Source organism: Lissotriton vulgaris, chromosome 2_1 (assembly GCF_964263255.1).
Source record: "Lissotriton vulgaris chromosome 2_1, aLisVul1.2, whole genome shotgun sequence".
Lineage (NCBI taxonomy): Eukaryota > Metazoa > Chordata > Amphibia > Caudata > Salamandridae > Lissotriton > Lissotriton vulgaris.
This window is the reverse complement of record NC_141687.1, coordinates 1,288,780,019-1,288,807,726: the sequence shown is the minus strand read 5'-3', so window position 1 is coordinate 1,288,807,726 and position 27,708 is coordinate 1,288,780,019. Positions and strand designations below refer to the sequence as shown.

At 43.5% G+C, this 27,708-nt stretch overlaps 1 protein-coding gene across 1 annotated transcript in view; it reads right to left on the bottom strand.

The window, feature by feature from the left end:
* The window catches only part of LOC147732519 (carotenoid-cleaving dioxygenase, mitochondrial-like), an 816,482-nt gene that overhangs the window by 478,033 nt on the left and 310,741 nt on the right, over positions 1-27,708 (bottom strand). The window contains exon 2 of the mRNA XM_086958818.1: positions 9,612-9,813. Coding sequence (XP_086814944.1) covers positions 9,612-9,813 — 202 coding nt within the window. The remainder of the gene's footprint in view (positions 1-9,611; positions 9,814-27,708) is intronic.

The following is a 27,708-nucleotide window of genomic DNA, read 5'->3' as shown; positions in this document are numbered from 1 at the left end:
TACTTAAATAGGGCTGAAAGAGAGAGCAATTCCTCTGTGTTTAAAAATCACTGCAAATTAAAGTTTCATCTGCAGTGGTTTTTAAAAAGAGAGGGAATGCTCCCTCTCAGCCCTGTGTAGGTACCATTACAGTACTGATTTATTCTGCTCAACTCTGGTTTAAAGGTACTGCAGTAATACATGGAAAAGAAAACCGACTATGCCACATAAAAACACTTGTTTTTCCATTTAAAAAAATGCTGATTTCACTGTGTAAGTTAGGCTAGTTTTTCAGTGTGATTAAAATATATATTTCAAATCTTCGCTTGGAATAATGCTAGTAAAACAATTCAAAATTATTTTCCTGTTGCTTTTCAAAGTCTGGTTTAAACAAGGAATTAGATTTTGGATAATTTTAGTGGAAAGATAACGTTATTTATCCGCCTGAGCCAGAACTGGCTTAAAACAAGTTCTGCCTTGCATCCCACCTCAAAAAGCCAATACAATATATCAGGGAGCTAATCTAATCAAAACAGATCTCTTCTGGAAGGAAGAAACATTTTACTATCATGATTTTAGGGTTTCTCAGAATTTTTGGAGAAGAAACAAGAGGAAGTGATTCAAGAAGGTGTGGACATAGAGTGAGAAAGGATTGTACTGGGGAAATTACCCATTCACTCGCTAGTGCACTAGATAAGATTGGACTCACCACCTCTCCTTAGATAATTTGGGGACCTGGGAAGAACACTCCTGAAAAAGAAGGCCCTGCTGGAAGAAAGAAGACTTCTGACTGATGACTTCTGCCTGGCACCCAGGGTACTCTCCATGGGTGAGGTGGATGACCTCTTGTTTACCTGCTACAGGCCCCAAATCAGGACTTGTGACCCTGAAAGTACTCAGCTGACCACAGAGAACCTCTTGGAAGGAGACAGACTTGATGCTATTGGGTGATCGGAAGGACCGTTCCCAACAATGGGAGAAAAGCAGGACTGAAACATTTTTCAACCTCGAAGAGACTGAGGCAATCTGCACAGTCTTGCCCAGTGAGGTAGTAAACAAAGCAGGCAAGAAAAAAGGTTTACCCACTTCAGAGCTTCATGCCACATAGAAATCAAAATTAAAGGGACCTCAAATTAAAAGTATCCAGCCTCATGGCACTCTTTCCAGCTACAGCTTCCAGCCTTACCCCACTGAAGCTTTTTGAGAATCAAAAAAGTGGTTAAGCCAAAAAGTACAACTGTGAACCAGGGTGAAGCAGCAAATCAACCACAGCAACAAAGTATTCATGGTGACTACAGAATATAGATTTATCTTGCTTGCATATTTTGGCACCAAAACTAATAGCTTCGGCAAGAGCCTGACGATGATGATGTATGCGACTTCATGGGATCTTCACTGGCCTCAGTTTTAGAACTTGCCTTGGTGAGGGAGTTTGACTTACACTACAGACATGACGACCTAAGTTGACACATTTGACAGAGACAACCTGCTTGGTCTATCCAACCTCAACTCCATTGAAGTCAGCCTGAAATCATGCCTAGGTTCCGTTCAGTCGTGAACTGTTGTTTTTCAATAGCACTTTAATTTTTCTACTAATTTTTTGCTTCAAAACTACAAACGTTCAAATCTCTTGTTCCCATGGTGCAATTTATATGATTTTTGTGTCTTTTTGCTCTTAAACATGTTCTATATTTTACTAAATTGATTTGTATTATTTTCTTTGAAATTGTTAGTACTGCTTGAACTTCATATGCATTTCTCTGGGGAATGTCCTTCTGCATGTGTCACAGGCTCACAGCCACCAGCGATTGAGTAGATTTTCTCGGAAACTTGTGTTGAGACCTAACGAGAGTGTGTTTATTAAGTTTGTAAGGGCTCACTCTTTTCAAATTATTTAACCCACTTTCGGACACCTCCCTTTTCTCACTTTTTCATTTTTAAAGCTTCTCTCGCCATTTCTCACCCTTCTCACATCTTTCTCCTACATTAAAAATTCCAAACTCCCCCCTTTCACTCACAGGCTACCTCTGTAACTCCAGATCCCACCTGTTTAAATGGGACAAACTCCAAGCATATCACTGCATTGCCTGTCCAGAACTGTCAGGGACTGACTGGAAACAAAAATCAACTCAGACAAAAATGTTCAAACCAGTCTCCAACTACAGGAGGGTTCCAAGTAGAATCCAGCCTGAGGCTGTTGTAAGGACGAGACAGCCCATCCTTCTCTGAGGGTAGCTGTGGATATGTTTAATCTGGGAGCACATCTTGGTGTAGAACTCGGCACCATTTGTCTCAGGAGGTAAATAGGTTTCAGCTGGGCTGGAAATCCAGCATTGGGCGACAGCGTCAGTAAAATACTCCTCTTACTAAACCAAGGAGTGATTTCATTTTCATAATAAACTTCAGCCATGTTGTCATGCCGAAGTCCGAGTCAGGCTGTCATTATTGAATCTATCCTGACAAAGCTGTCGCTGAGCGAACAATAACAAACAACATTTTGCACAGTGAACTTTAGCTGTCATACAGAATGTTCAAGGCTCTGATTATATGCTTACGATGATATGATTACGAAGATATTCAAATGTAAACAAAGTTATTTCATGGAACATTATCTGTACAAGCATGCAAGCAAATATGTGTTAAATAGGAACTTTCAAGATAAGATGTCAACTTTAAAAGGTGAGCGTGTAAAATGGTGATGTTTCTGCCTTGGCCTAATGTGACCACATGACAAATGCTGGGTGCATAATGTAAGAGACTGTGAAGTGTGTGGGCTAATAGAAAGACTGTGGTTGGCATATAGGCAGGTAATTGAAGTTTTAAGCAGAATATTGGACAGTGGAAGAGTTGCATAATCATATCTAACAGTTAGCCAGTGGACCCCAAAGTCGCCTACGTTACAAGAAAGACACAAGAACTAGATTCTGGTGGAAAATGAGACACAAAGACAAAGTGCAATGTACTTTAGGACCTGAGGCGGGCTCCCCAGTAATACAGCAAGTGTAACAGACACGACCTTCACAAATTAAGGAAAGATAATAGAAATACTTGAACAATGAGCATCTTGGGCCACATGGATAACACTCAGGAGATCATTGCTGGTGGGCAGTATGTTAGGAGGTTGTACAAGGATAATTGTACTTACTTCTTCTCTCAATGTATAATCATTTAGATGTTATAAAAGCACCTCACTTTGGCCCTCATTAAGAGTGGCCCATTAAATCTGATGCGACCAGTGATAGCAGATAGCAGCCTCATCGCCATTATACGTTTTTAACGTCGAGTTTATGGCTACTGAGATCAACCAAAATCCACATTTGAAAGTCTGGAGAAAAACAAAGGATTACTGGTGGAGGCACATTCAGGATTACTGATTCCCCCAGTAATTCATTATTTCTCTGGGTTCTTTCAGAGTCCACCTCATGGAAGGACAGATTTTCACCACCACCGGGGTAACCACTACCTCTGGAACTATAAACGCCAGGAATGGGAAATGTACAGGCCATTTTCCAAGCCACTCATAAAGATGGCCCCAAATGTGATTCAGCTGACTGTATGTTCTATTCTAAACCTTTCCATAAAAATGTGTATCCTTTTGTACAACTTGGCAATCGTAGGTCTGAATAAATAAATCATTAGTCGCAAAAGCTTCGATTATGGGAAGCTTCCATTGTTCCCTTTAACGTATGTGATACAGAGCCTCAAAAAAAATCTATTTTTCCTTCATTTTCTCTGCAAATTAACAGCTATAACATTTGCGGTGAGACGCTTCGTCTGATTTTGGCAGCAAAACTACCTGTCCCAGGAGCCTGAGGGACTTTGAGGGCGTGCTGAGCCCTCTCACTACACCTGCAGCGCCTGAAAAGCGCCTCTCGCCTCCCGCTTCGCAGGACGCAAGTGGGCCGTGCCGGGCGAAGCTCGGGACAAGGGCGGGACCGTCCGAGGCCGTCACAGGCCGGAGGAGGCTGGGCTGGGCCACCCCCCTGAAACTTTACTCTGTAAGCATTGACTTTCACAAAGCGTACTTTCCTTTCTCTTACATTTGTAATATTATAGGGTTTACGTGCACAAATGTTCTAAGGACCCTCTGAATGTCTATGTCTACTAGGTCAAACAAAGGGAAAAGGGGGGGGGGGTTGTGTTGTTAGTGGCACATTAGATCAGTTCATAACACGAGTATTTTCTGTCTTAGAGAAAGAAATTGCCCTTACAGAGCGAAGGGTCTCTACTGATTTATTAGCCCACAAACGCTCATCCCTGGGGTTGCTGCCATCAGCAGTTTTCCCGGCTCCCAATGTAGAGCATAACGAAGGAGCATGTAAAGGCTCTATTGGCTCCTCCTGCGAAGAGGTGGATACCGAGAGGTCCATCGTGCGTGGCAATATGCCCGGGGCGTACCCTCTGGGCACATCTCAACCAGTCAATATAAATGGGGAACACGAGCTCATGCGCCCTGATATTACCACCCAGAGCTATCATACCTCTAAGGAGAGCGCAGACACTATTGGGTCAAGCAATGCTCTGAGCAAAAGAAAGAGAGTTGGTAGTGGCCAGAAGGGGGGATGCCTAAAAACCTCCAAGAAATTTAAGGCAACAGTGCACGCTAGTAGAGAGTCAGCTGTGGGAAAGGCGAGGGCAGGGGAAGCAGTCAAGCTAGCATCAAGAGCAGAAACACCTGCAGGCAGCTCATCCCCCTGTAACGGCTCAGAGTCGACTATCCCCCCGCTAACTCCCAATCCATCCATAGGCACTGGAGCTCAGGTTCCCTCCATAGTACAAATAGAGCAAGTCATGAGATCCTTTATACTCCCGGTACTTTAGAGGGTTAAATCGTTAGCTGAGAGATTGGACAGATTTGAGCAAGCAACTTTAGACAACTTTTTTCACTCAAGACGCTGATCAAGTTGCATTCCAGTGGGGGGGGGGGGGGGGGGGGGGGTAAGCAATTCTAACCGCAACAATTGCCCTGCCTGGCACACAACTCCCCACAATAGCTATCTTGATTTTGATTTGCATGGGGCTAATAGTAGGTACTGAAATGAGGACTCTAGTCCCCCGAATAATACGACTAATAAGATGATCGAACTAATGTGGGGAATCCCTCAAGAGGCAATGCATGGTACGGTAAGCGGTATAGTGAGTTTCTGTAAGGAACCACTACCACTGGGTGTACCTTCATCGGCTAATCCTGGGCGGCCAGTTAGTACGTCTGGCCCCATGTGTACTAGTCAGGCAAGCAGGACTTTGGATCCTATTCAGGATATAGGTAGTCCTATCCTACCCTCCCCCCGCAACTCTGTTGATTTAGCTGAGACCGACCCCCCCCTAAAGATTTTGAGTTGGAACCTAGCGGGCATCTCCAAGAAAGTGGATTTACCAGACTGGAATGAGCTGATCGAGTCTCACGCAATTTGTATTTTCCAGGAGACTTGGAGGCTGGTGCCACATTACAAAGTTGGGCATACCACCTTCTTTCTCCCAGCAGTTCCCCCACACTCGGGAAGAGGTCGCCCTTCGGGTGGGCTCCTGATATGGGTGAGCATCTCATTGGGCTGCTACACTAGCCAGATACAAAGCAGCTCTACAGACATTCTAGGCCTTTTATTAAGCAAAGAACATAAAGGGAGGAAAATGGACATTTATAATATATATGCCCGCGGAACCAAAGGAGGCGCCCCATCACCCGTGATCAGTCTCTTGGAAAATTTACTTGGGCAGCGCCCTAGTGGTGCGCATGTTCTTATCGCGGGGGACATGAACTGTACATTTGAGCCCCTTGCGGCAGAGGATTTTTTGGACACTGCTGAGGACGACCTCAGAAGAGGCATTCCAATTCTTCGTTTACAACCTATAAAGAGGTGGTCGCAACGGGCCATACAACTGATCACGCTAGTTGCATAATTTGGCCTAAGAGCCGTGAATGGTAGATCCATCTCAGACCAAATGGGGGCCCACACATATAATAGGACCAACCACACTTCCAGGATTGATTATATCCTCCTCGATTTCAAGCTTTGGCGAGTTATGAAGGACATGGAAGTCCTCCCGACCACTGATAGTGACCATACCTCCCTATCACTATCATTAAGCTTGAACTCCTTGTGGCCAAACCAACGGGGTCCTTTACTTGCGGCTCCCAACATGATAACTGTGGAAGTACATCGATCCAATTGTGGAAGGCGGCTGAGGTGGTGTAGAATTACTCTTGACGACGAGAAGCTTAATAGCATTGAGGTTCTCTTATCAGCAGCAGTGACTGACTTAGATCTATTGTCCAATGTCCAGGGTGCCCAGTACGGGGTAACTGAAATGTTTCAGGATACAATCATAGCTCTGGGTAACCTCTTTCTTGTCCAGAATTCTACAGTTCTAGGAAGGAAGCCATCTACCTCTATTGCTAGAAAAGGCTGGTATAACTCCGAGTGTCGAAGCAAGAAAACAGCGTTAATTAAGGCTGTTAAGTCTAGACTCCAAGAGCAGATAAGGTTGGCTAGGAAAGAGTACAAGCGGGTAGCACTACTAGCAAAAAAGGAGTGGGAAGACAAATACTGGGAAGCACTGAAAGAGGCAAGCGCAGGGAGGGATGCTGGACGCTTTTGGAGCATCATTAGAGAGAAGAATAGACCGGATGATGCTCTAATCACATGCAACATTCCAGGCCAAAGGTGGTTTGACCACTTTTCAAAATTGTACTCATGCTCTCAGTGTGCCTTACCTCAGCCTTTTTGCCCAACCTTCCTAGTTAAGTCGGTGGAACCAAACAGCTATCCCTTTACGCAGAGGGGGATTGAGAAAGCAATTAATTGTATTGTGCCCAGTAAAGCCGCAGGCCCCGATGGCATCCCAGGCTACCTCATCCTTTTCTGATCGCCCTAAATGGGGGAAGCTTATCACTGGTCTAATTAATGCCATCGATAATGGTGCGATGGTTCCGGAGTCGTGGAAGGGGGCAGAGGTGGTCCCTATCTTCAAAAAGGGGGATAGGGATGACTCTGCCAACTACCGACCGATAAGCTTGATTGACTCCATGCAGAAGGTTGCAGGGAAGGTCATTCTTGAGAGAATCCTGCATTGGGTAGATGAAAATAAAGTTCTTTCGGACTACCAAGCTGGCTTCTGGTCCGGAACAGGGACTATAGAACAGGCATTTCGCCTGTTACTTATTTATTGGAAGGTGGTTATCATGGCCAGGGGCAGTCTTTATCTCACGTTTATAGACCTAACTAGCAGCCCGCCCCAGCGTTGCCTGGAGTAGAAGGGGGCTGGGGGCTGCATTTCAGGTTTGCGTGCTCTCCCGCCCAGGCCCCCGCCCGCCACGACATTGTCTGTGTCCTGGACAATGTTGTGGCGGGCGGGGGCCGGGGCGGGAGAGCACGCAAACCTGAAATGCTGGCTTCCCCTACCCCCGCCTGCCCTGACATTCCCCAGCAGCCCGTGCCCCGCCCACCCGCCCCGACCCTGGCTGCCCCGGATTCTTACCTTGCCTCTGCTGCTCACACCGCCGGTCCATATTTCTCCACTCCGCCGCTCTGCCACTCACCACCTGTCCGCCGCCGCTCCTCCCCGCGCCATATCCGCCTCTCCACTCCGCCGCTGGCCTCACTTCACCGCTCCTCCCCTGCGCACCATGTCCGCCGCTCCTGGGACGCTGCTCCTCCCCTGCTCCTGACGTGACGACGCACAGTCGCGGCCGGCGCTACTTTGGGGGAACTACTTTTTGTAAAAATATAAATTTTTATATAACGTTTATTTTTTAAAAATTTTAAAGCCTATGACCATCTACACACCCTGCCAATTTCAACGGTGTATCGGGTGTGTAGATTGGCGCTGTGGTTCCCGAGTTTACCTTGCCTAAAGGTGCAAGTTCTCTCTTTATAATAGTAGTATAGAAGACTGCCTTTGACCTGGTCCCTAGGGAACGCTTGTGGGGAGTCCTATTGGATATGGGGATCCTGGGGTATATTTTGTCACTACTAGTAAGGATGCACAATGGCAACTTTGCGCAAGTAAGGTGGGGCCAGCAGGGGCAAAAGACCAACAGAATTCCAGTGAACAGGGGCGTCCGCCAGGGATGTGTTTTAGCTCCCACCTTGTTCTCATTATATGTGAACGGGGTGGTGCAGCATCTATTGCAATGTCCATCTGATGCACCGTCCCTGGCGGGCGAAAAAATTCCAACTCTCCTGTTCGCTGACGACACTCTTCTTATCTCTGAGTCCCCTGAAGGCCTGCAGAACTTGCTAGATAGTTTCCAGTCTTTTTGCTCCATGCAGGCCTGGTTACAAATACTGATAAAAAAAAGTACCTGGTGATCAACCCGCCTAAAAAGCTTAGCAGGGCCCCTGTTCTGAACCTTGTCCCCCTGGAGAGGGTTTCTGGTTTTGACTACCTTGGTATCCGTATTTCTGACAATATGCAGTGGACTTTCCACATACAGAAAATGTTATTATGCCATAAAAGGGTAGGGGGGCCATCCTAAGAGAACATCGGTCCTCAACTACTAGGCCCATTGCCCCGGTTATAGCAATATACAAGGCTAAGGGGGCGAGCTCAGCCTTGTATGGGGCAGAACTGTGGGGCATGTGTAATATGGACCAGCTGACAAGATCCGAAAACAAGGTCTTTAAAAACCTAATGGCACTCCCGCAGAGCACCCCAACGGTTCCCTTGCTATTGATTTGGGATGCCATTTAATCAGCGATCTTGCCAAGCTTCGACCACTGTTGTTATGGGCTCGGTTGTGGCGCGTCCCCGAGCTGGCAAAGTATGCGGAGGGGTTGGCGGAAGTCATGTCCATGGTTGGTTGGCACAAAATCAGGTGGCTCAAGGATGTTAAAACATTGTTATATGACTTGGGCCTCAAGGATGCATGGATAACTAAATCTGCCCCACCAAAGTCAGTGTTGAAGAGAATCTCCTGGAATTGGGTAGCTTCCAAGCGTTGCTCTGACCCAAAGTTGGGCAGACTTACTGACAATTTTTTGGGGATCAAGGATGTTGCTTTCTGTGAACCTTATCTTGATACTATCCAGAATCCATTTGATCGGGCGCTGTATTTTAAATTTAGGATTGCCAACCTACCAACCTGTGAATTTACTGCCCGATGGAAAACCCCCCTCCAGACTTCGCCATACTGGCCCTTCTGCATTACGAAAGTAGAGTCAATGGCACATATCTTGTTTGCATGCCCGTTGTATCGATCGCCAAGGAATTATTGGCTTAAGCCCCTTTGTAAAGAACTGGGAACCAGGCAACACTTTGTGGCACTGCGTATTTTTAAAACAGACACTCGCACACTGTATGCATCCGGTGTAGCAACATTTTTAAGATGGGCTTGGTCCATCAGAACTCGAAGGCTTAAGGAAATTGTTTAATATATGTTTTAAAATCTCGATGTAAATGGATTGACACTCTTTTTTTCTTTTGAACCTGTGTTCTTATGTAGTCCCAAGAATATATCATTCATAGTTTTGTGTAACTGGTTGGATTACGTAATATGTAAATATGGTTGCTACAGTAATTGCTTTTGTGGTTTTTAACCAAACTGTATTGTTGTATTTATGCTTTTAAGATATGTTTTTATCGAAATAAAGCATTCAATCAATCATTTGCGGTGGAAACAAAATGCCTACTTGTCATTTCCGAACTCAAACTTTCCCGGCCCATTTCGGAGCAGTCTTCCATTGATCCACTTAGGGACATCCCCGGTAATCTTTGTAGGGATAGGCTCTGGGGTCTCCTCCACACTCTGAAAGAGGGGCGAGATGCACTCCAATCCTTTCTTTTCGGTGAAGAACAACTTCTTCTGGTCTCTGGTTATAAAGTTCTTCAAAACTGGAAAAAAAAAGAGAGATAGATGTTTAGCACATGCACAGTCAGTATTCAGCATGCAGGAGATCAATCAACCCATTGTGCACTGAACTACATAATGGACCTTATTTATGCAGGCAGGAAAACAAGACTCTGAAACCCACACAGAATATGCCCTGTACTCCCACTATTATGATTATTAATAATACCAATAATAATATTACTTATAAAGTCCATAGCTACTTCTTGCAAAGTGTCCCAGCGCTAGGATGTTATCTCCCAAAAAAGAGACTGCCCACCATGCTGAATCGAGTCTCAATCAGACCCAAAAGCCAGGTTTTAATTTTTTCCTGAATAGGGTCTCAGTTGAAGCCTGACAGATTGCAAAAGGAAGAGAGTTACCGATTTTTGGCTTGAGGTATCTAAACGAGCTACCTCCAATTCTGACTCTTAAATTTTGGAATGATGGCCTGTTTCATTTTGGCCGATCTCTGGTTTCTAGATGGAACATAAGGTTTGGCCATCTAGTGAAGATAACATGGACCTTGAGAGGAAATAGCCTGTAGGAAAGTAAGATCTGCTTTCATGGTCACCCCCAATTTTTTGCTGGTGTCATTAAGGTTTACTGACAAGTCTGACTGGGATCCTGCTAATCAGGATCCCATTCTCTGTGCTTCTTCCCTAAATTGGTCATGGTAAGTACTTAGGTACATTCCAGATTGGCTACTGAGGTACCTTGTAAGTCCCTAGTATATGGTACTAAGGTACCCAGGGCCTAGGTACACCAGGGGTCTCCCATGGGCAGAAGCATGTAGTACGCCACCCATGAGAGCCCACTCAAACTATGACAACAGACCTGTGATTGCAGCCTGTGTAAGCTGGTGCTAGCACCATTTACGACAGATATAAGTTTCCTTATATCTGATGTCACTGACTTAAAACCTATAAGTCAACCCTATGGCAGGTCTTTCAATTCCTGAAGGCAGGGTGCGAGGTTGTAAGTATGAGGGTGCCCTTGCATGAGCAGGACACTCCTATTACCCTTGGATTCTATTCTCCCAGGTTGCAAGTGGCCATGCGTCACTACGCGATGGCTATCTCTAAACTGGCTGTGATGAACCCTGTCACGTTTGGTATCCAACATGTTGGAATCATACCCCCACAAAACGGTGTGAAAGGTATGATTCCAAGCACTGTAAAGCTCCTCCGGGAGGCCCTCAGTGCTCCCGGTACCAGTTTTCTAGACTCAGACAGCAAAATATGGCTGCTGCCAACCAGAGACACGATTCTGCCCTCCTGCTGCTGAGCCACGCTCGAGCAGAGGAACAGGACAAGAGGTTTCCTGTGACAGGGAGATGTGACTGCTTTCCAGACAGGACTTAGTGTATTAGGACAGGGTGAGGGCTCTTGCCAGTGCCACTAGACTTATTTGAAGGGCACATTTGGTATGCTCCTTGCATACTCCAGTTGAAACCAGTTCAGGGAGCCGTTGGCTCCCGCTCTGGCACGAAACTGGACAAAGGACATGGGAATATCTTTCCCACTGTCCAGCCCCTCCTCTGGGAGGGACACCCGAATCGTCCCAATCCTTTCCTTAGGGTAATTAATGGCTTACCTGTGGGTGGGTCCCTGAATTTATCGTGAAACACTAATCAGATCCGAAACCACTTCAACTTCAACCGTCTGGGCACTTTGGACTTCGCTGGACTTCGTGTTGAGACCCGAGACTGCAACTGGGAAGACTCCTGCTGCTCCTGGTCTCGTCGTCTTGCCAGTCTTCTGCAACGTCTGTGCTGTGCTCCATAAAGGTTCCTCACAGGGCCCGTGGTCATCCAAGACACCCGAAAGAATCTGCCTTAGGGTGAAGGAGTCACTCCCTCGCATCTGCAGTCACAGCAACAAAGCTGACTGCAGGTGGTAGCTCTGCAACTCCCTCGAGGCATGTCCTGTCTTCACAGCAAGTTTGAAGTCAATATCCCACGCGGAACCGCTGGAGCAGTACCCCTTTGCACCGTGTAGACATGCCATTGCCAAGGCTTGTTGACTTTCTCCTCTAGAGATCTTGGGGCTCCAAGAATCTCCTGTAGCCAAGATCTTTGCCTGCACCGCATCCTTTGCATTGCGGCCTTAACCCTTTGGTGAGCTGCTTGAGGTCCTCTTGCGACTCTTTTGCCTCCAGCTTGTGGGTCCTCTTGAGTGTCTTCTTTGGCTCTAGTGGGCTCCCCTGCTTGCTCGGGGGCCTACTCTGACTTACGTGCTCCTGGTGAGTCACTTGGACCTTGCTGGTCCCGACACTGCACCTTTTTGTACGACTAAATTGGTTGCCGTAACCAAGGCTTGTTGGTGCCCCTGCCGGACACTGACCCCTTAGCTCTCGACATCCGATGTGGGACAGCCCGTGAACGGATCCTGGTCTGCACAGCTGCAACTTTAAGGGCATTGTCAAGTTCCCTGCATCACCAATATCAGTGGGCATTCATCTTCCGTGCCTCCAAGCCACTCGTGAGTGGCATATACTCTGTCCCCTCTGCTCGCAGGTACCTCTCATCTTGTATCCACCTTTGGGGTCCACCGGACTCATTCACCTTATTCACCAGCTGCATCTTCTCTGAAATCCTCCATTGTGGTCTACGGCGGTTTCCAATGCCACTTAGCACCAATGCACCTGGCTTCCCTGGTGTAGGTATCCTGGTTCCTGGGGTATCCCCAGATGGGATGACTCTCCAAATTTCCATATTCCACAGAGTTTCTTTAGGGTCCACTGGGAAGGGTCCTTCTTCTTTAAAACTGCAACAGCGACTTACCCATTGAATTGCATTGAGTACGCTGTCTGTTGTGTCCCCACAATGCACAGGGCCTCCAAGGGGTTCCTAGATACTCACCTTGAGTGGTTCCTTGGGTCCGGATGCTTCTACGCCTTCTGGGTCCATTCTCGACTTAGGTTGTGGTTCGTATTCCACTATTTTAGTATATGGTTTGGTTTCCCCTGGAGACAAAGGTGTATTTGTGCTACTTACTTGTTTTATTTCCAAAGTATTTGTGAGTATTGTGTTTAAATCTCAGAGTAGAAGATATTGCAATGTGTTAGTGAGTGTTTATAATAAATACATATTTTTATAGCTACACTGTGTGTTTCTTTTTCACTTAACCTAAACCATAAGATTAATTACTGGTAAAACAAGCTGCTTAACACTCCTTCTGGACTAAGCATGAAGCACTAAAATCACCATAAGGGTCGTTTGGATTAGTGCAGGGTGCTACAATTACATAAGTGAGCCCCATATACTATGCCAGCCTCCTACAGAGCATTATAACAGTAGCATAGAGCTTTGAAGATGATTCTCAGTCTCACATTTTGGCTTTATTGCTTCATTTTGATGCCAACTGTAAGCAGAAAGTCAAACTGTGATATCCTCCTCCTCTGGAATTTTACCCGTATTTAAAATTTCCCAAACTATTACTTTCATTTAACAAACTGAGAGCACCTGAGTATTCCAATCGTCCTTAAACCGCTTAGATGCGCCAACTAATGACAAATTAAACATTCTGAGAGAACATTAAAAAAGGCATTAGCATCCATTTTCTTAAATAGCCTAGACTTAAGTGCGATGGGGTAACATGATCACCCGAAAGACGCTAATCTGTGGGCACCTTTTAAAACTTCAAAAAGCTGCATGTATTACCAAAAATCTCCAGTGGTACATCACCACTGCTTCACAATCTGAACAACAAATGTTATTGTAAGATCTATCTGTAACCTAAGTAGTTTGATTTCAAACATGTCATATTTAGTATTTTAAGGAAGACATTTCTAAGACCTGCATTTTACATAACTGGTGTGTCATTTCAACTCATCAAGTGCTTATGATTTTAAAAAAAATGCATTCTTAATGATGGCAGTTCGGTGTACTTCAAAAAACAATACGGAAATTCAGAAAATGAAGTGTGTGAACAATCAGAATGGAAATGCCAACTGGAGATTCACAGAAAGCACTGAGCTAAAAAATGAGGGGGTCATCTCCATAACTCTACCAATTCGCTTGAGAAAATGCATCTTAGCTGCGTCAGATCAAGTAAAATTGGTCAAGTGCATTCACTTTGTCTGGATTGAAGGCTACCAATATTGGCCATCCTGTGTTCAGCTTAGCCTAAATAAAAAAGGGTATTGTGTCTTTTCCTAGGCAGAGCCAGAATAAACAAGCATTGGCATAGCCGATAGGTCTTGCCTTTGGGACCTTATAAGTGTTTAGTTACCCAGCACAATAGCCAAGGTGCAACAACATCAAGACGCACACCAATGAAAAGTACGGGCGGAGCTCAGACATGACTTCTGGAATCGGATCGCTTCCACGAAGCCCTCGCATGGAGGAGCTGTGCATGCGCGCTGCTAACGCCAGGCGAGACCTAACAAGGGTATAATGTCTTTTCCTATGCTACCAACTCATTGAATGCCACATTCATCAACTGGTCCCGACATAAGTATTTACATTTATTGACTTCAACATCACAATGATTCATTTATTTTAAACTAGTTATTACCACATTAGAGTAAGGTAATGATGAAAAATAATACCACAAATAAATCTATTATTTTGTACAACCAATACAATATATACTTTACAAACAACTAAGTATTGAATTTTTTTTTTAAAACAATAATATTTATAGAATTTGAAGTAAAAGTAATTATGGATGGGGGAAGTGGATAGGTATTTCACTAAAAGGGTGGTGGTAAGAAAGTAGATGGAGGGGTGGCCTCTTCTGCTTCAATTTTTATTCGTACATTTTACATTGTATCCGTGTTTGGTTAAAAAATGTTTTAGTGATGTGAACGTTTGAATGGGCATTATATTTTGTTGAAACTCTGGCACTAGTTTTGAACACAATTTTATTTAAAAAACGAAAACCATTAAATAACATTGATTACTTAATAAAGGTAGGCTTACTGTTATTTCTGCTTCTTATATGACATGTGAAACAAAGTTCATGTATATATTTGCATTTGAAGATAAACCTAGACTTTCCATCATTTTGTTAGCTTTTAGTATTAATAATAAACTTGGGAATGCATGCTAGACATTCTAAGATATCCACCGTATGTCTGGAGGCAGGAAGAGGATGACAAGAGAGTAGAACTCAGGGAATTAAAAACAAACTAAGAAACATCAAAAGCTGCCTTAAACACCTTTTATGAATACTTGCCAATTGGGAGCAGATAGAAATTTGGATTTTGGTGTCTCTGGACTCACAAGTAAAAATCACAACTTATGGTGAAGCGGTATTTTAAATTGTAAGTCTGAAAATGCCACTTTTAGAAAGTTGGCATTTTCTTACTGTAACCATTCTGCGCCTCTGCCTGTTTCTAAATATATGTCTGGGTTGGAAAACAACTGGGCTTTGTGCATTCGCTCTAGACAATCACACAAAGGGAGAAGGAGTGTGACAATTGCTTCCTGATGGCCCCTCACCAGGCTGATGGGTTTCCTGTGGTACATTGGGAGGGAGGATCTGACACTTGCCCCTGAATAGGGCTGGGTCTATCCCCACACAAACAGCTGCATACGCCCCTGTAATGTGTCTGGAGCCAGGGCAGGAAAGGCAGGGATCCTGAGATCTTCAAAGGCCTTTTTGATGTCTCCTCTACTTCAAAGGCTTATTAGCATTATACATACTGGACCCCTGACACCACAAAATCAGAACTCTACTGGAACCAGGGACATTCTGCTTGGAAGAAGAGCAGCTATGCTGATGGAGGGACTGCCACATTACTACCTGTATAGCTGTGTTGGCATGCTTGCTGATTGCTAGCTGTAGGATGAACTGCCACTATGCAACCTGCTCTGCTGTGTTGGCCAGCTGCCTGCTGCTTTTTTGCCTGGGAGTGAGAGGGACTGGGCCTGCTATCTACATCCTTGCACCCAAGATTCTCCAAGAGCTTGCTCGCATGCCTCCTGTTTTATGAAGTATCAAGGACACAAAAAACTTCTTGCAATTCTTCTGGTGCTCCTGGACTCTGCAATCTAGGAGTCCTACCCTTGCCTGAGATCCCCCCTCCAGTCCTGGGCCTTAGAAGCTGGTTCTGCAGTTGCTTGCTGTAAATATTGATGCAGTGATACCTTTGCACTGATCGGAACCGACACAGTGACCTCTTACACAGTGCCAATTCGATGAAACAAGGGTCCCATTTGCGAGGTTCAACAATGGTGCAGCACTGATCTTTTGACCATGACTGCGAGGCTCAACTCTGACACAGCGTCCCGACAGTGTGGATTGGAACTGATGCAGTGAATCCTTCGACGCCGACTCTTGTTCCACACAAGGTATTTTTTCAGCAGACCCTGCGTGGGATCTGTAGCTGACCTGCCCTTCATCATGGTCAGCCTGTACTTTGGATTTGTACTGGTAGTCCCTTGCGACCTCAATTAACATTTTGACTGCTAGTTACTTCAAAGCACTGTTTTTTTGCATTTAAAATTAGAAAATTCATATCGTCTTCTATTAATTGGATTTTTGTTGTTTTGGTCTTGTTTTACTCAGACTAATATTCTCTTTTGTTCTAAAATGAGATGGAGTCTTTTGTGGTGATTTCACTTTGTTACTGTAATTAAAGTGTGCTCAAATACTTTACAAATTGCCTCTTAAGTTAAGCCTGACTGCTCTGTGCCAACCTACTAGAGGGTGAGCACAGGTTAACTTAGGTTGTGTATCTGAATTACCTTGACTAGGATTGTGGCTCCTGCTTGGAGAGGGTGTATACTCTTCCAACCAGAAACATTGATTTCTGTTGTGTGAGAGGAGAGTGTGTCTGTGTTTGGGTCTGTTTACATGTGTCAGCATGTGTATGTGACTGGGAATGAGTGAGATTGTGTCTCAGTGCATAAGACGGAATCAGAGTGAGTGAGGATGAGTGAGTGAGAGAATGAGTTACAGCAAGAGAGTGAGTGAGAAACAATAGTAAGAACAAGTGTAAGAAGGAGTTAGAAAGCATGAAAGAATGCCAGTAGGAATCATGAAAACATGATTAAGTGTATCAGGAGTGAGAAGGAGTGAGTCAGTGTGGGTAAAAATAAATGAGAAAGAGTCAGAAGAGCGCTTGCTAGTGAATTTGAGTAAGTGGATAGGATAAGTGACTGAGTGTAAGTCAGAATGTGAGTGAGAGTGAGTGTGAATTAATGAGTAAAAATGAGTGAATCAGAGTGAGTGAGAATAAGTGAGAATGAATGAGTGAGAGCTAGAGTGAGTGCGATCGAATGCGACTGAGTGAGAATGTATGAGTGAGTCACAGTAAGAGTTAGTGAAAGTGAGTGAGAATTATTAGGAGAAAGAGAGAGTAATAGTGAGTGCAAGAGAGGGAGAACAAATCAGGGAGGGTGAGTGTTTGAAAATGTGTGTAAGTGAAAGTGAGCATGAATGATAATGTGAAGGTAATCTTTTAAGTCTGACGTTGGTCCTGGCATACTGGAGGCAATTCTTAGAATGACAGTCATCTGTGACAAAATACTGCACTGGCATGCAGGAGATAATATTTAGCAAAAATTACAGGGCCTAGGATGCTTGATTCCGGTCCAGGAAAGACATGGCTTGGCAGTTCGGGCTGGACTGTTCCCATGAGGCACAGGGTCAAGGCTGATTTGCATATGGCCATGTCTGAACTGGGGTGGTGTGGAGTGCAAAAAAACGATGGATTTAGGCCCAGATCTCTGTACTGGGGTGAATGTATGACATTGTTCTGCATTCTGTCCATCAACTGTTGTTTTTGCATCTGCGGAGATAAAATTTAGAACAAGGAACATCCATGGAAAAATGCTGCCACAAGCACAGTGAAGGCAATTCTTGGCATACTGTTCAGGTCTAGACGCTTACCATTAATCTAGGCCCAGGTTTTCTGCTGTCCGATATACGGGCAACTGTTTTCAGAAGAAACCACACACAGTATATGTGGCAAGCAAGTGCCCTGAAGAAGCTGCCATCTTCTCAGAAGGAAAAGGCCAATGCGTAAAAATCCTCTTTGCTAGAGAAAGGGTCATTTTTACTCAAATCTGGAAGAACGCAGTATTACGCCAAAATTGGTAACGCAGCACTACGTCAGTTTAAAAATGCAGGGATGTGCCGTATTTACAAGAATGCAGCACACCCCTGCATTTCCCCTAGCGCTGATGCTAAAGAAGCTGCCTAGTGCCAGCATAGACACCCTTACATAATGTTGCAAGGGTTCCTGTGCTCCAGGGGTGATTAAAGAGACACCTTCCTGCACATAAACAATCTTCACAGGTGATGTGCTGTTTCTCCGTGTGCTGCAGAATGCAGCACACATGGAAAGAGCAAAATACGAGGAGAAATGAAACATTTCTCCTTCTATCGCCTGCTTAAGACCAGGTATTCACTGGCAATATTTTTGGTACTGCCCCATACCCTAGTAAATATGATGCAGCGTCAAAAACCAATGGGTGTTGCGGCAGAACACCCACTGCAACACCCATTGCACGCCCCTTTCACACTAAGTGCTGCGTGAATAGGGGCATTATTTCCAAGGCGGCATTAAGCCACGTTAAGTGTAAGTAAGGCGAAGGACTTAATGCTACCAGAATGTCGAAAAAAGTGACATTCTGGCGGCATTAGTTCTTTGTAAAGATGCCCCGAAGTCTTCAACGGATTAACGAAAACTAAGAAACAGGTACTGAATAGTGAAATTCTTCTCGAGCAAAGATTCAGGATCAGCAAGTGGAGGGAGAGAGGAAACAAACAAAGGAGCACAGTTTTGTTGCGAAACTCCTTCCAACACAGACTGAAGCCTTTATTTGGGAAAGGAATAAGAAAAGGAAATGCAATCAAAACATCACATTACAGAAAACACAAAGGATTAGAAAGAATTAGAAAGGAACAAAGGAAGAAGCAACCATGCTGGAAAAGGAAAAGCAAATGAAAAACCGGAAGTATATTAGCAGCAGAGCAGCTTTAACAGGCAGCTACAAACCCTCAGACAGGTGTTAATTATTTTGGAGCTAGAGGAGCAAACAGCTGCATCTAGGAGCCTAGAGGCACACGGCAAGGAAGTCCCAGGTGAGTGAAACTCACAGTATGCAGCTGCTAGCTTCATGTTGGGTCTTCTGTGCCCCGGGGACCCTGAGACCATGCAATGTACTGCAGTTCTGGGGTGTGCAGGAGGCGGAGATGCTGTGACTGAAACATAGTGACTCCTGTGGCAAAATACTGCATAATGGTGGTTATTCTTGGCATGATGCATCAGTGGCAAAATGCTGGTGGCGCTACACTAAAAGTAATCTTTGGCATATTTGTGGAACAACATGACATAATACAAAATTCTTGCCTCAATATACTAGAGGTAATTATTGACATAAGGGTCACCCAATATCTAGACCTGAGATACTGGCATCTTGTATGCATTGTTTGGTCTAAATAAGCACCCTGGACATATGTAAGGCACCCATGACAAAATGCTGCCCCTGGCATGGTGGAGGCAATTTGTGACATATGGAAGCACCCACAGCACGTTTTGAAAAAAATGTGGTCAACTAATGGGGAAGGCCAGGTTTGATTGCATTGGCACACAATGAAAGGATCTGAATTTTTAATTACTGCTTTTTCAGAGGCTAAAACGTTTTAGGAAATTAATCTGATAATTGTGCTTTAAAATGCACTATCTGATTCTTATTTTTCAAAATGTTTTCAGAGAGAGCCCCATAACCTTACCTGGAAGAAGCCAGGCTCAATTGCTTCATTCGCTTACTACAACTCAGGGCAGGAAATATGCACCACAGTTTTTAAAAATCACTAATTGCCGCTGTAAACAGTGTATTTATGAGCACTGTTTACTTTCTGCAGCAGCTTCTGAAACCAGTGCATTACAGGTTATGTGTTGCAAGATAAATTCAGCAGACTACAAAAAAACTAGCTGGGAAAGTGGCAGAAACGGAATGTGCAATACAGAATTTGTAACCACAGACAAGCAAAATCAAACTCAACTAGTGAAGATCTTGGACCGGCTGCACAACCTAGAGAACAGGGCTGAGCACCTAGAGGGTTGAGCCCATTGTAAAGATATCCAAGTAGTGGCCCTCTAGGAGGGTAGAGAAGGAATCAGACATGATGGAATTCATAGGGACTTGGTTAAAAACCTTTACGCCTGAGCAAACACTATCCCTGTTTTTCTCTGTGGAACACGTGCATCAAGTTCCTTCCCACCGTCTCCATCGGGATAACTGCGGCAACGGGTTGTGGCTAAATTGCTCCATATTCAGTCTTTCAAGCGGCTAGATAAGCAGCCCCCACAAAATTGGCCAATCAGAAAATGCTGGTGTTCCCCGACTATACCCATAACATTCAGAGACAGCGCTCCTACTTTTTGAGTGTCAAGCGCAGCATTCTCATTTTTTTTCTTCCTTTTCCTCCTTTCACGCTTCCTTTACAGTCTCTCGGGGCCTACAGATACGTCGATTACTAATATCAGCCACCATGCCTATATGCCGTATGCTTACCACAATATGCCTGCATCTCATCTGTATGTGCCCCCGCATAACAACTGTACTGTATCTGTATCATGTCACAAAATATCCTCAATAAAAACCCTTGAAAAAAAAAAAAAACTCAAAGTCACGAGCGACCAAAGAATCTATTTTTCATGGAACAGTTGTCTGATTACGATTGGATCGAACATCACTATGGGCATGACAGCATCAACTCCCACCACCTATTACCCCAGAGATCTATCCATTGTTGACGGCACCAAGTGGGGTGGCAGAACAACCCAATACTCAACCTGGATATAATGCCTTCAAACAGCCAGGCACACTCGGAGCTTGTGCTGCTCTGACAGCTGCCGATTCTTTTCATGGTGCCTCCCCCCCCCCTCCTCCATGGACTCAGGTCTACACACTGGCTCCAGTGAAGATGATGCGACCTCTCCGCAGTCATCACCATCCCACTTCAAACCAGGCCCGCAAGTGACACTGCAGACTGCTGATGAATTTATTTAGTGCACTGTTTCGATGTGCACCTTTAACTGCAGGCCCTTTGCATTTATCACAGTCAGCATACCCCTATAGGCATATTAGTTGACCCTTTAAACCAAAACAGCTCCATGACGACAAGCATAGGGGTTGGTTCCTTGCTGGAAGGTCCAATTACTATTCAGGTGCCTACGCTATACTTCATCAGCACATCCAGCAATAAATGGCTACTGCACAGGAGATGCACTTCATGTTCTGGAATATTAGAGGAAAGCATATGGCACTGAAGCACCCTCAATCTTCTTCTACATAAAACGTCAGAAGGCACAGATCATTTTCATTGAAGAAACAAACGATAGCCACAGAAACTGTAAAGCTACAAAAGTGCTGTTGCAGTTCCTTCTATTCCAATAACTAGTCTGCCTACACCAGGAATGCACTGGCCTGGATGAAGACAGGCGTCCTTTACAAGCACTTTACACAGCCACTGACAAAGATGGCAGATACGCTTTCATAGAAGAGGGCCTACACAGCACTTCGGTACTCCTGGCCAGCATCTATGCCCCCAACTCAGACCAGCCTGTCTTTTTCATGTGCCTTACGAACATAATAGCTCACGGGCGAATATACCATGGGTTATTAGAGGTGATTATAACTGTGTCCTTGATGCAAATCTGGAAAAGTCACATCCTCTGCTGCCACAAGCCCTAAATATATCAACGACAGCTCATTTTACCTGCTGGTTATCACAAAGGTAGTTCACTGACATCTGGTGATGACTGCACCCAACTACACAGGTGTACTCTTGCCACTCTATCCCACATGACATACGTCCGGTTGGATAGCATACTATACTGCCAGCCTCCCTCACTGCCCACACAACTTATCTGTCAGAGTGAATACAGATCACAACACTCAAGTCCCTGATCTTGGATGGGGCACACCCCACCCACCAATCCCAAAATGGTATCTCCACTGCGAATCCCTTTAAGACCCAAAGCCCCATTCACAAAGGTAAAGTTAGACCAAAAATGTAACTTAGACCAAAGTCTAGCTTTACTACTTTTCGTTATTGACCATCGCACTTGCAAACACTACCTTTACACCTTAGGAGCGTCCACACTTGAGGCAGAGATTCCAAACTTGGGGTGGAATCACCACAATCTAGCCGGAAGCTCTGAAATAAGGACAGGGAAAATGAAGTTTCATACACCTGCAGCCACTATGTGCCATCTGCAACCCTTGCACTGCAAACCAAATAAAAGCAGCACACATCCAATGCTCTGTTTTTCCACACACATAACTTCACCTGGCTGCTCTGCACCTTGCTTTGCCATTCCAAGCATCAGAATGTTAAATATCAGGAGGAAGAAAAACTTCAGAGGAGAAGACCCAGATAATAGTCACATTTATAGTGGAGAACTACAAAAAAACGACATTGTCTTGTTCCATACATCAGCAGTGCAACCCAGAAGACAGCCCTATGGCAGCGGTTGGCTAATGCAGTCAGTGTATTGGGGGAGGATGTCCGGACCATCACTGACATCAAAAAGAGGCAGCAGGATGAGAGGAGACAGGTGAAGGAGAATTTCACCTGGATAGAGGTGCCCAGAGTACTCCTTGGTGGATACACTGGAATACAAAGTCAAAGTCAAAAGTTTATTTGCTTTGGTACTCAACTGAGGACCACAAATTTAAAAACAGATTACAGAATATAAGCATAATCAATATAGTTTTAAAAAAGATTTTAAAAATTTATAGAAATTATAACAAACCCATTCGTCAGTCGGTCGTTTACATAATGCTAGTAAATTGTTTACTGTAGTAATATTGCATTTCTGGTATATCGGCTTAAGATAACTAGCCCGTGCTTTAACTACACTTGCGTGTGGACAAACAAATAAAATATGCACAATATCTTGATCACCACCAAAACAGAGTTTACAGATAGGGGAGTCTCCTGGTGACCATTTAGATGTAACAGTGGAAACTGGGAGAATGCCTAAGCGCAACATAGTTATGGACCTTCTTGCTCCATGTGTAAGGCAAAGCCCCAGGTATGGCCGTAATTGCTTATATTCCAACGACTCTATGTAAGTTTTATATGTGGATAACTTACTACAATGCATAAAGTCGAGATCATAACTTAGTCTTGGAATAAAGCATTTCAGGAAAAGTTTTAACTGGGGTTTTGTCCATGATAACAGAATATCTTCAGTCAGGTTCGCTGTTTTAAAGGCTTCAGACATGTTCTTAGAAAAGTTGAGTTGTCGAGAATCTGTTTTAAATATCTCAGTCTTCAACAAGAATCTCAACGTTCCTTCCTTTGCGTGCAAAATGTTGTACGCCCATCGAATAACATTTGCCATAGCTGTTGCATATGAGCTTGTCAAAGCAAATTCCAATCTGAGAGCCTGTACAGATGTTGATGTAGAAACCTTTAGTAATCTTTTCAAGATCTTTCCTTCGGTAATGTCCATGAAAGACCATTGTTTTGTAGGTAGATGTTCAATTGCATAGGACAAGACCGAGGGTATTTTTACTTTATACACCTTGAGTAATGAGGAGAAATGCCTACTTCCTGTGGCAGTATACATTCTAGAGAGTGCCCCGGCATGGATTTCAGATTTTTTCTTTAGATTGTTTATATGTTTAAGATTTTGTAAGTTCTTAGTAAAAATCCTGCCAAGGTAAGTATATTCATCTACTTCCTCTACTCTTATCCCATCAAGGTTCCAGTGATATTTAGCGCTTTTTTTCCGGCCAGAAAACGCCACTACTTTTGTTTTTGTTAGATTAGGGATTAGAAAATGTTCCTTCGAATAAACATTTAAAGAATCCAGTAAATTTTGAAGACCAAAAGGGGTGAGGTCTAACATAACTAAATCGTCTGCGTAAAGCAGCGCGTGTATGCTCTGAAAAGCAATCTTTGGTGGCAGGCTCGAGCATTTTTGTAAGTAAGATGGTAGATCGCTCAGATATAGTGAAAAAAGAATTGGTGCAAGAAGACATCCTTGTTTAAGACCATTCGAAGTATTAATTGATTTCGTCAGACCTTTTTCACTTCCCATTTGTACCTGGGACCAGGTGTTCGTATGTAATGTGATTATAATTTGCAATAGATTTTCAGAAATCCCCAGTCTTCTCAGTTTTTTCCATAACGTTGGTCTATCTACGCGGTCAAACGCAGTGGAATAATCTATAAAGGCAGCATACACTGGTTGTGATTTCCTCCCAATGTATTTATCGAGAATAGTCTGAAGTATTGAGATATTATCTGTTACTGAATGATTGGGGCGAAAGCCAGCTTGAAACTTCGGTATTATTCCATTCGAGAAGCACCAGGCTTTTAATCTGTCCAGTACCTCCGCTGCGAATATTTTACCTGTAGCGTCCATTAATGCAATTTGGCGGTAATTACTAGCAACATTTCGATTCCCTTTTTTATAAATAGGGATTATTGTACTTCCTTGCCATGATTTAGGTATTCTCCTGGTACAAAAGATAAGATTAAAAAGTGATGTTAACATCAGACTCCATTCCTTAGGATTTGACTGCAGAACTTTAATCGGTATCAGGTCAGGACCTGACGCTGAAGTGTTCCTGGCATTTCTTATATGATTTTCAATAGAATGTGCTGTACTTTTTTCTATTGGTGTTAAGTTGCTTTCCAGACAAATTTCAGCAGCATTATTGCCAGTCTCAGTTGGGTTCGCTTTATATAGGTCAGTTAAATAGACTTCCCATTCCTGGGGTGGTACTGGTATGGCATATAATTTCTTTTTAGTTCCAGTTATTTTGGCTATCAGAGACCAATATTTTCTTTGATTGTATTGTTTCGCCGCCTCTTGAATGTCCACCCAATTTTTGTCTTGTTGCATTCTTTTTTTGCTTGTCTTCTCCCTTCTAAGTTGATTTTTTAACTTATTTATCTCTTGCTGTATAACAGGTGAGTAATCTAAAAATTGTCCTCGTATAAGTTTATTTAATTTCCTCCTGTGTATGTTTTCATTAGAGTTCTTGTAGACTTTGTTTTTGCGTGGTTTCTCCCCGTTAAGAAGAAATCTTTTAAGGATTGTCATAATACATTCGAAGTTTATTATTTGATCTTCCGAGTGTATTTTGGTTAAAATGTTGTTTTGTAGAATCTTTCCATTTATATAGTCTAGTGTCCCTGAATTCCAGAAGATTCGTCTCTGCTTTTTATCAATTTCAATATTCCCCTTATGGTACATAATCGGAATAGAAGAAGCTGTTTTTATCGACCAACCAGTGTTTAGGCATAAAAGCGCATGGTCGCTTTCTTCTGTAAAATTTACTTTCAGGTGATGGAATGTGTCCGATATCTCTATACTGCATATTAAGTAATCGATGATAGAAGAGGATCCATTTCCACGCCTTGTGTAAGATGCTGGAATACAATCTCCGTATCACTCCTCTCGAGAAAGATGACCTCTCCACCATGCACACCCCCTCCAGCTGCATGGGTTATCTGTGAATGACAAACTTATTGTGGTGCCAGATAATATGTGATGGTTAAACAATGACTCTATTAGAAAAATGTTTAATATGAACTGCAAATGTGACTATGGAAGTCACTTCAAGTTTGTGCAAATGTTCATGGTGAATTATACTCTTGTGTAGTTCTTTTTGACTATCACACTACAAGTCCCAGAATACTAAGTAGTACAAAAGTTGACTTCCGATTTCTTCTTCACAAACAGTGGCCCATTTCGGCTGGTGATTTCAAAGTAGTTTTGAAAACTGGAACATGCGCATGAATTAGTAAACATCATAGTTGTATCGTAAATGCAATTAAGTTACTATGTAAAATGTTGTACTTTATAATTGTTTGTTGTATTTGTCTGTTGACTTCTTCCTTTAATTTCCACATCCAACCAGAGTAGATCAACCTACTGGAGCTTTCGGCATCACACACACAAAACAAAACAATTTTCTTTAGTTGGGGCGCGAGAAGGAGTCCCTTTCTGAGCAACGACATTCCAGGTCATTACACAGGTACACTTGCACCATGATGGATGTATGACAGACATATAACCACATAGCCACATAAGTACCAGAATACACAAATACAAAACATATCTCCCTACCTGTACATACATCTGTTCAATTTCCGAAACCTAAACATACCTCCACACAGATACTAACCATTATGCATTCAGTACTGTCTGACTCCATCACATATGCAACATGGCGATAGAAGGAGTATAGAGTATGTTACAATAGTTTCCTGCAGGCCATCATGATGCAACATGGGTATGGGCATATATTGGCCACTGCATTTTCTTAATATTCATAGCCTCATTGTGTCAGCACCACAACTGCTGTGCCTCAAACACTGACATTAAATTGCTATTTTAATTAGCAGTATATCTTTTGTTGCATTTTGATTATTATTTGGACCTAAAATATACAGTAAGTGGACCAATAATAAGTTTATCACTTCCTGTCACCCCCATGTAACATAAGTTTTTTAAGGGCCTTTGTTCAGTGTGCCACACAGCAAGCCACAGATAAACCATGGGGAAGGCATGATTGTTTGTAATACGGGTAACCCAAATTTCTAAGGATTACACATATTTGTAATCTCATCTGTTTCACATATACCTGCAGGTTTCAATCTTGTGCACAGTGCCTATCCTCACTGACTTTAAACATGAATCATTATTTCTTGGTGCAGGCACATTTTCAGATGACCACTATCTGTGAGATCCCACACATGCAGTGCCATTTACTCCCCAAAGCAATGCAGTTCTTTGAGACTGTGCCCATACTAATTACTATCATGTGCAAGAAATGAGTTGCATAGCCTATCATTTAACTCTTGACAACAGCTGTTGTTTACATACATTATGCATGGCTTACAGAGTAGTCTCAGGATGGAATTTATACACAAAGTGTTAAATGTCCAACAATTACCATTAACAGACTGTGATACCACATTAAAGGCACACAACTGACGGCTCAAGAGAAAAAAATGTCAACCAGCTGGTCATGCACCTGTACATCCTGCACTCTGTTTGGAACAATGGCCTGATTTCTTAGACTCAGACCTTGGTAAGGGTTGAGAGATATGTGTAAGCCTTGACTTACTGCAATGTTGCGAAAGAGACAACAGGCTACTATTATCTGGCACACAACTTCAGGGAAGTGCAGCAGCAACCCCCCGTATGGTCAAGACATCTGAATCTTGACTTTCAGAAACCAAAAGTGCACACTATGGTTGCTTGTGTACGTATGTGTGCCCATTTGTACCAAGCTGAGGTACAGTGATTGCACATCTGTATGGTGTGAAGCGATGAGGGGAGAGTGAAAAAACAGCATCAGCTGAGGAGGAAAATTAGGAAATATTTGTACATGTTCCTCTTGCATCTGTTGAGTTCATAATGTATGAAATGATACATACAGGGTCTTATTCACAAAGGTAAACCTACACTTTTGTGTAAGTTTACAATTGTTATTCACAGATAGGTTTTTTTATGTGCGGAGACTCCACACTCATTAAGATATTACTGTTTATTTACGTATCATACACAGATTTGATTTTTTATTAAGCACAAACAGATGCCTGGAGGCATCTAGGTGCTGAACACTAACAAGTGATTTAGAAGCAGGATAGGGGATTACTAGTTTGGCCTAAACAGTTAGGCTTTTAATGCTTTCCTGAACCTAATGAGGTAGGTCGCTGTTTTTAGTTCCGGGGGCACTGTGATTCCAGTTTTGAGCTGTACAAAGAATTATACTCCTACCCCCCAAACCCCTAGGCCCCACCCCCAAAGTGGTCAGTCTGTGCTTGATTATTACCACGTCTTTCGCTGAACTTGATCTTAAAGACCTGCCCAGGAGATTTTTATTTTAGCTGTTTTATAACGCGCTCTGTTACTACCAGAGTATCCTGGCGCGAAAGAGGGGGAACAGCAGGTGGCCAAAA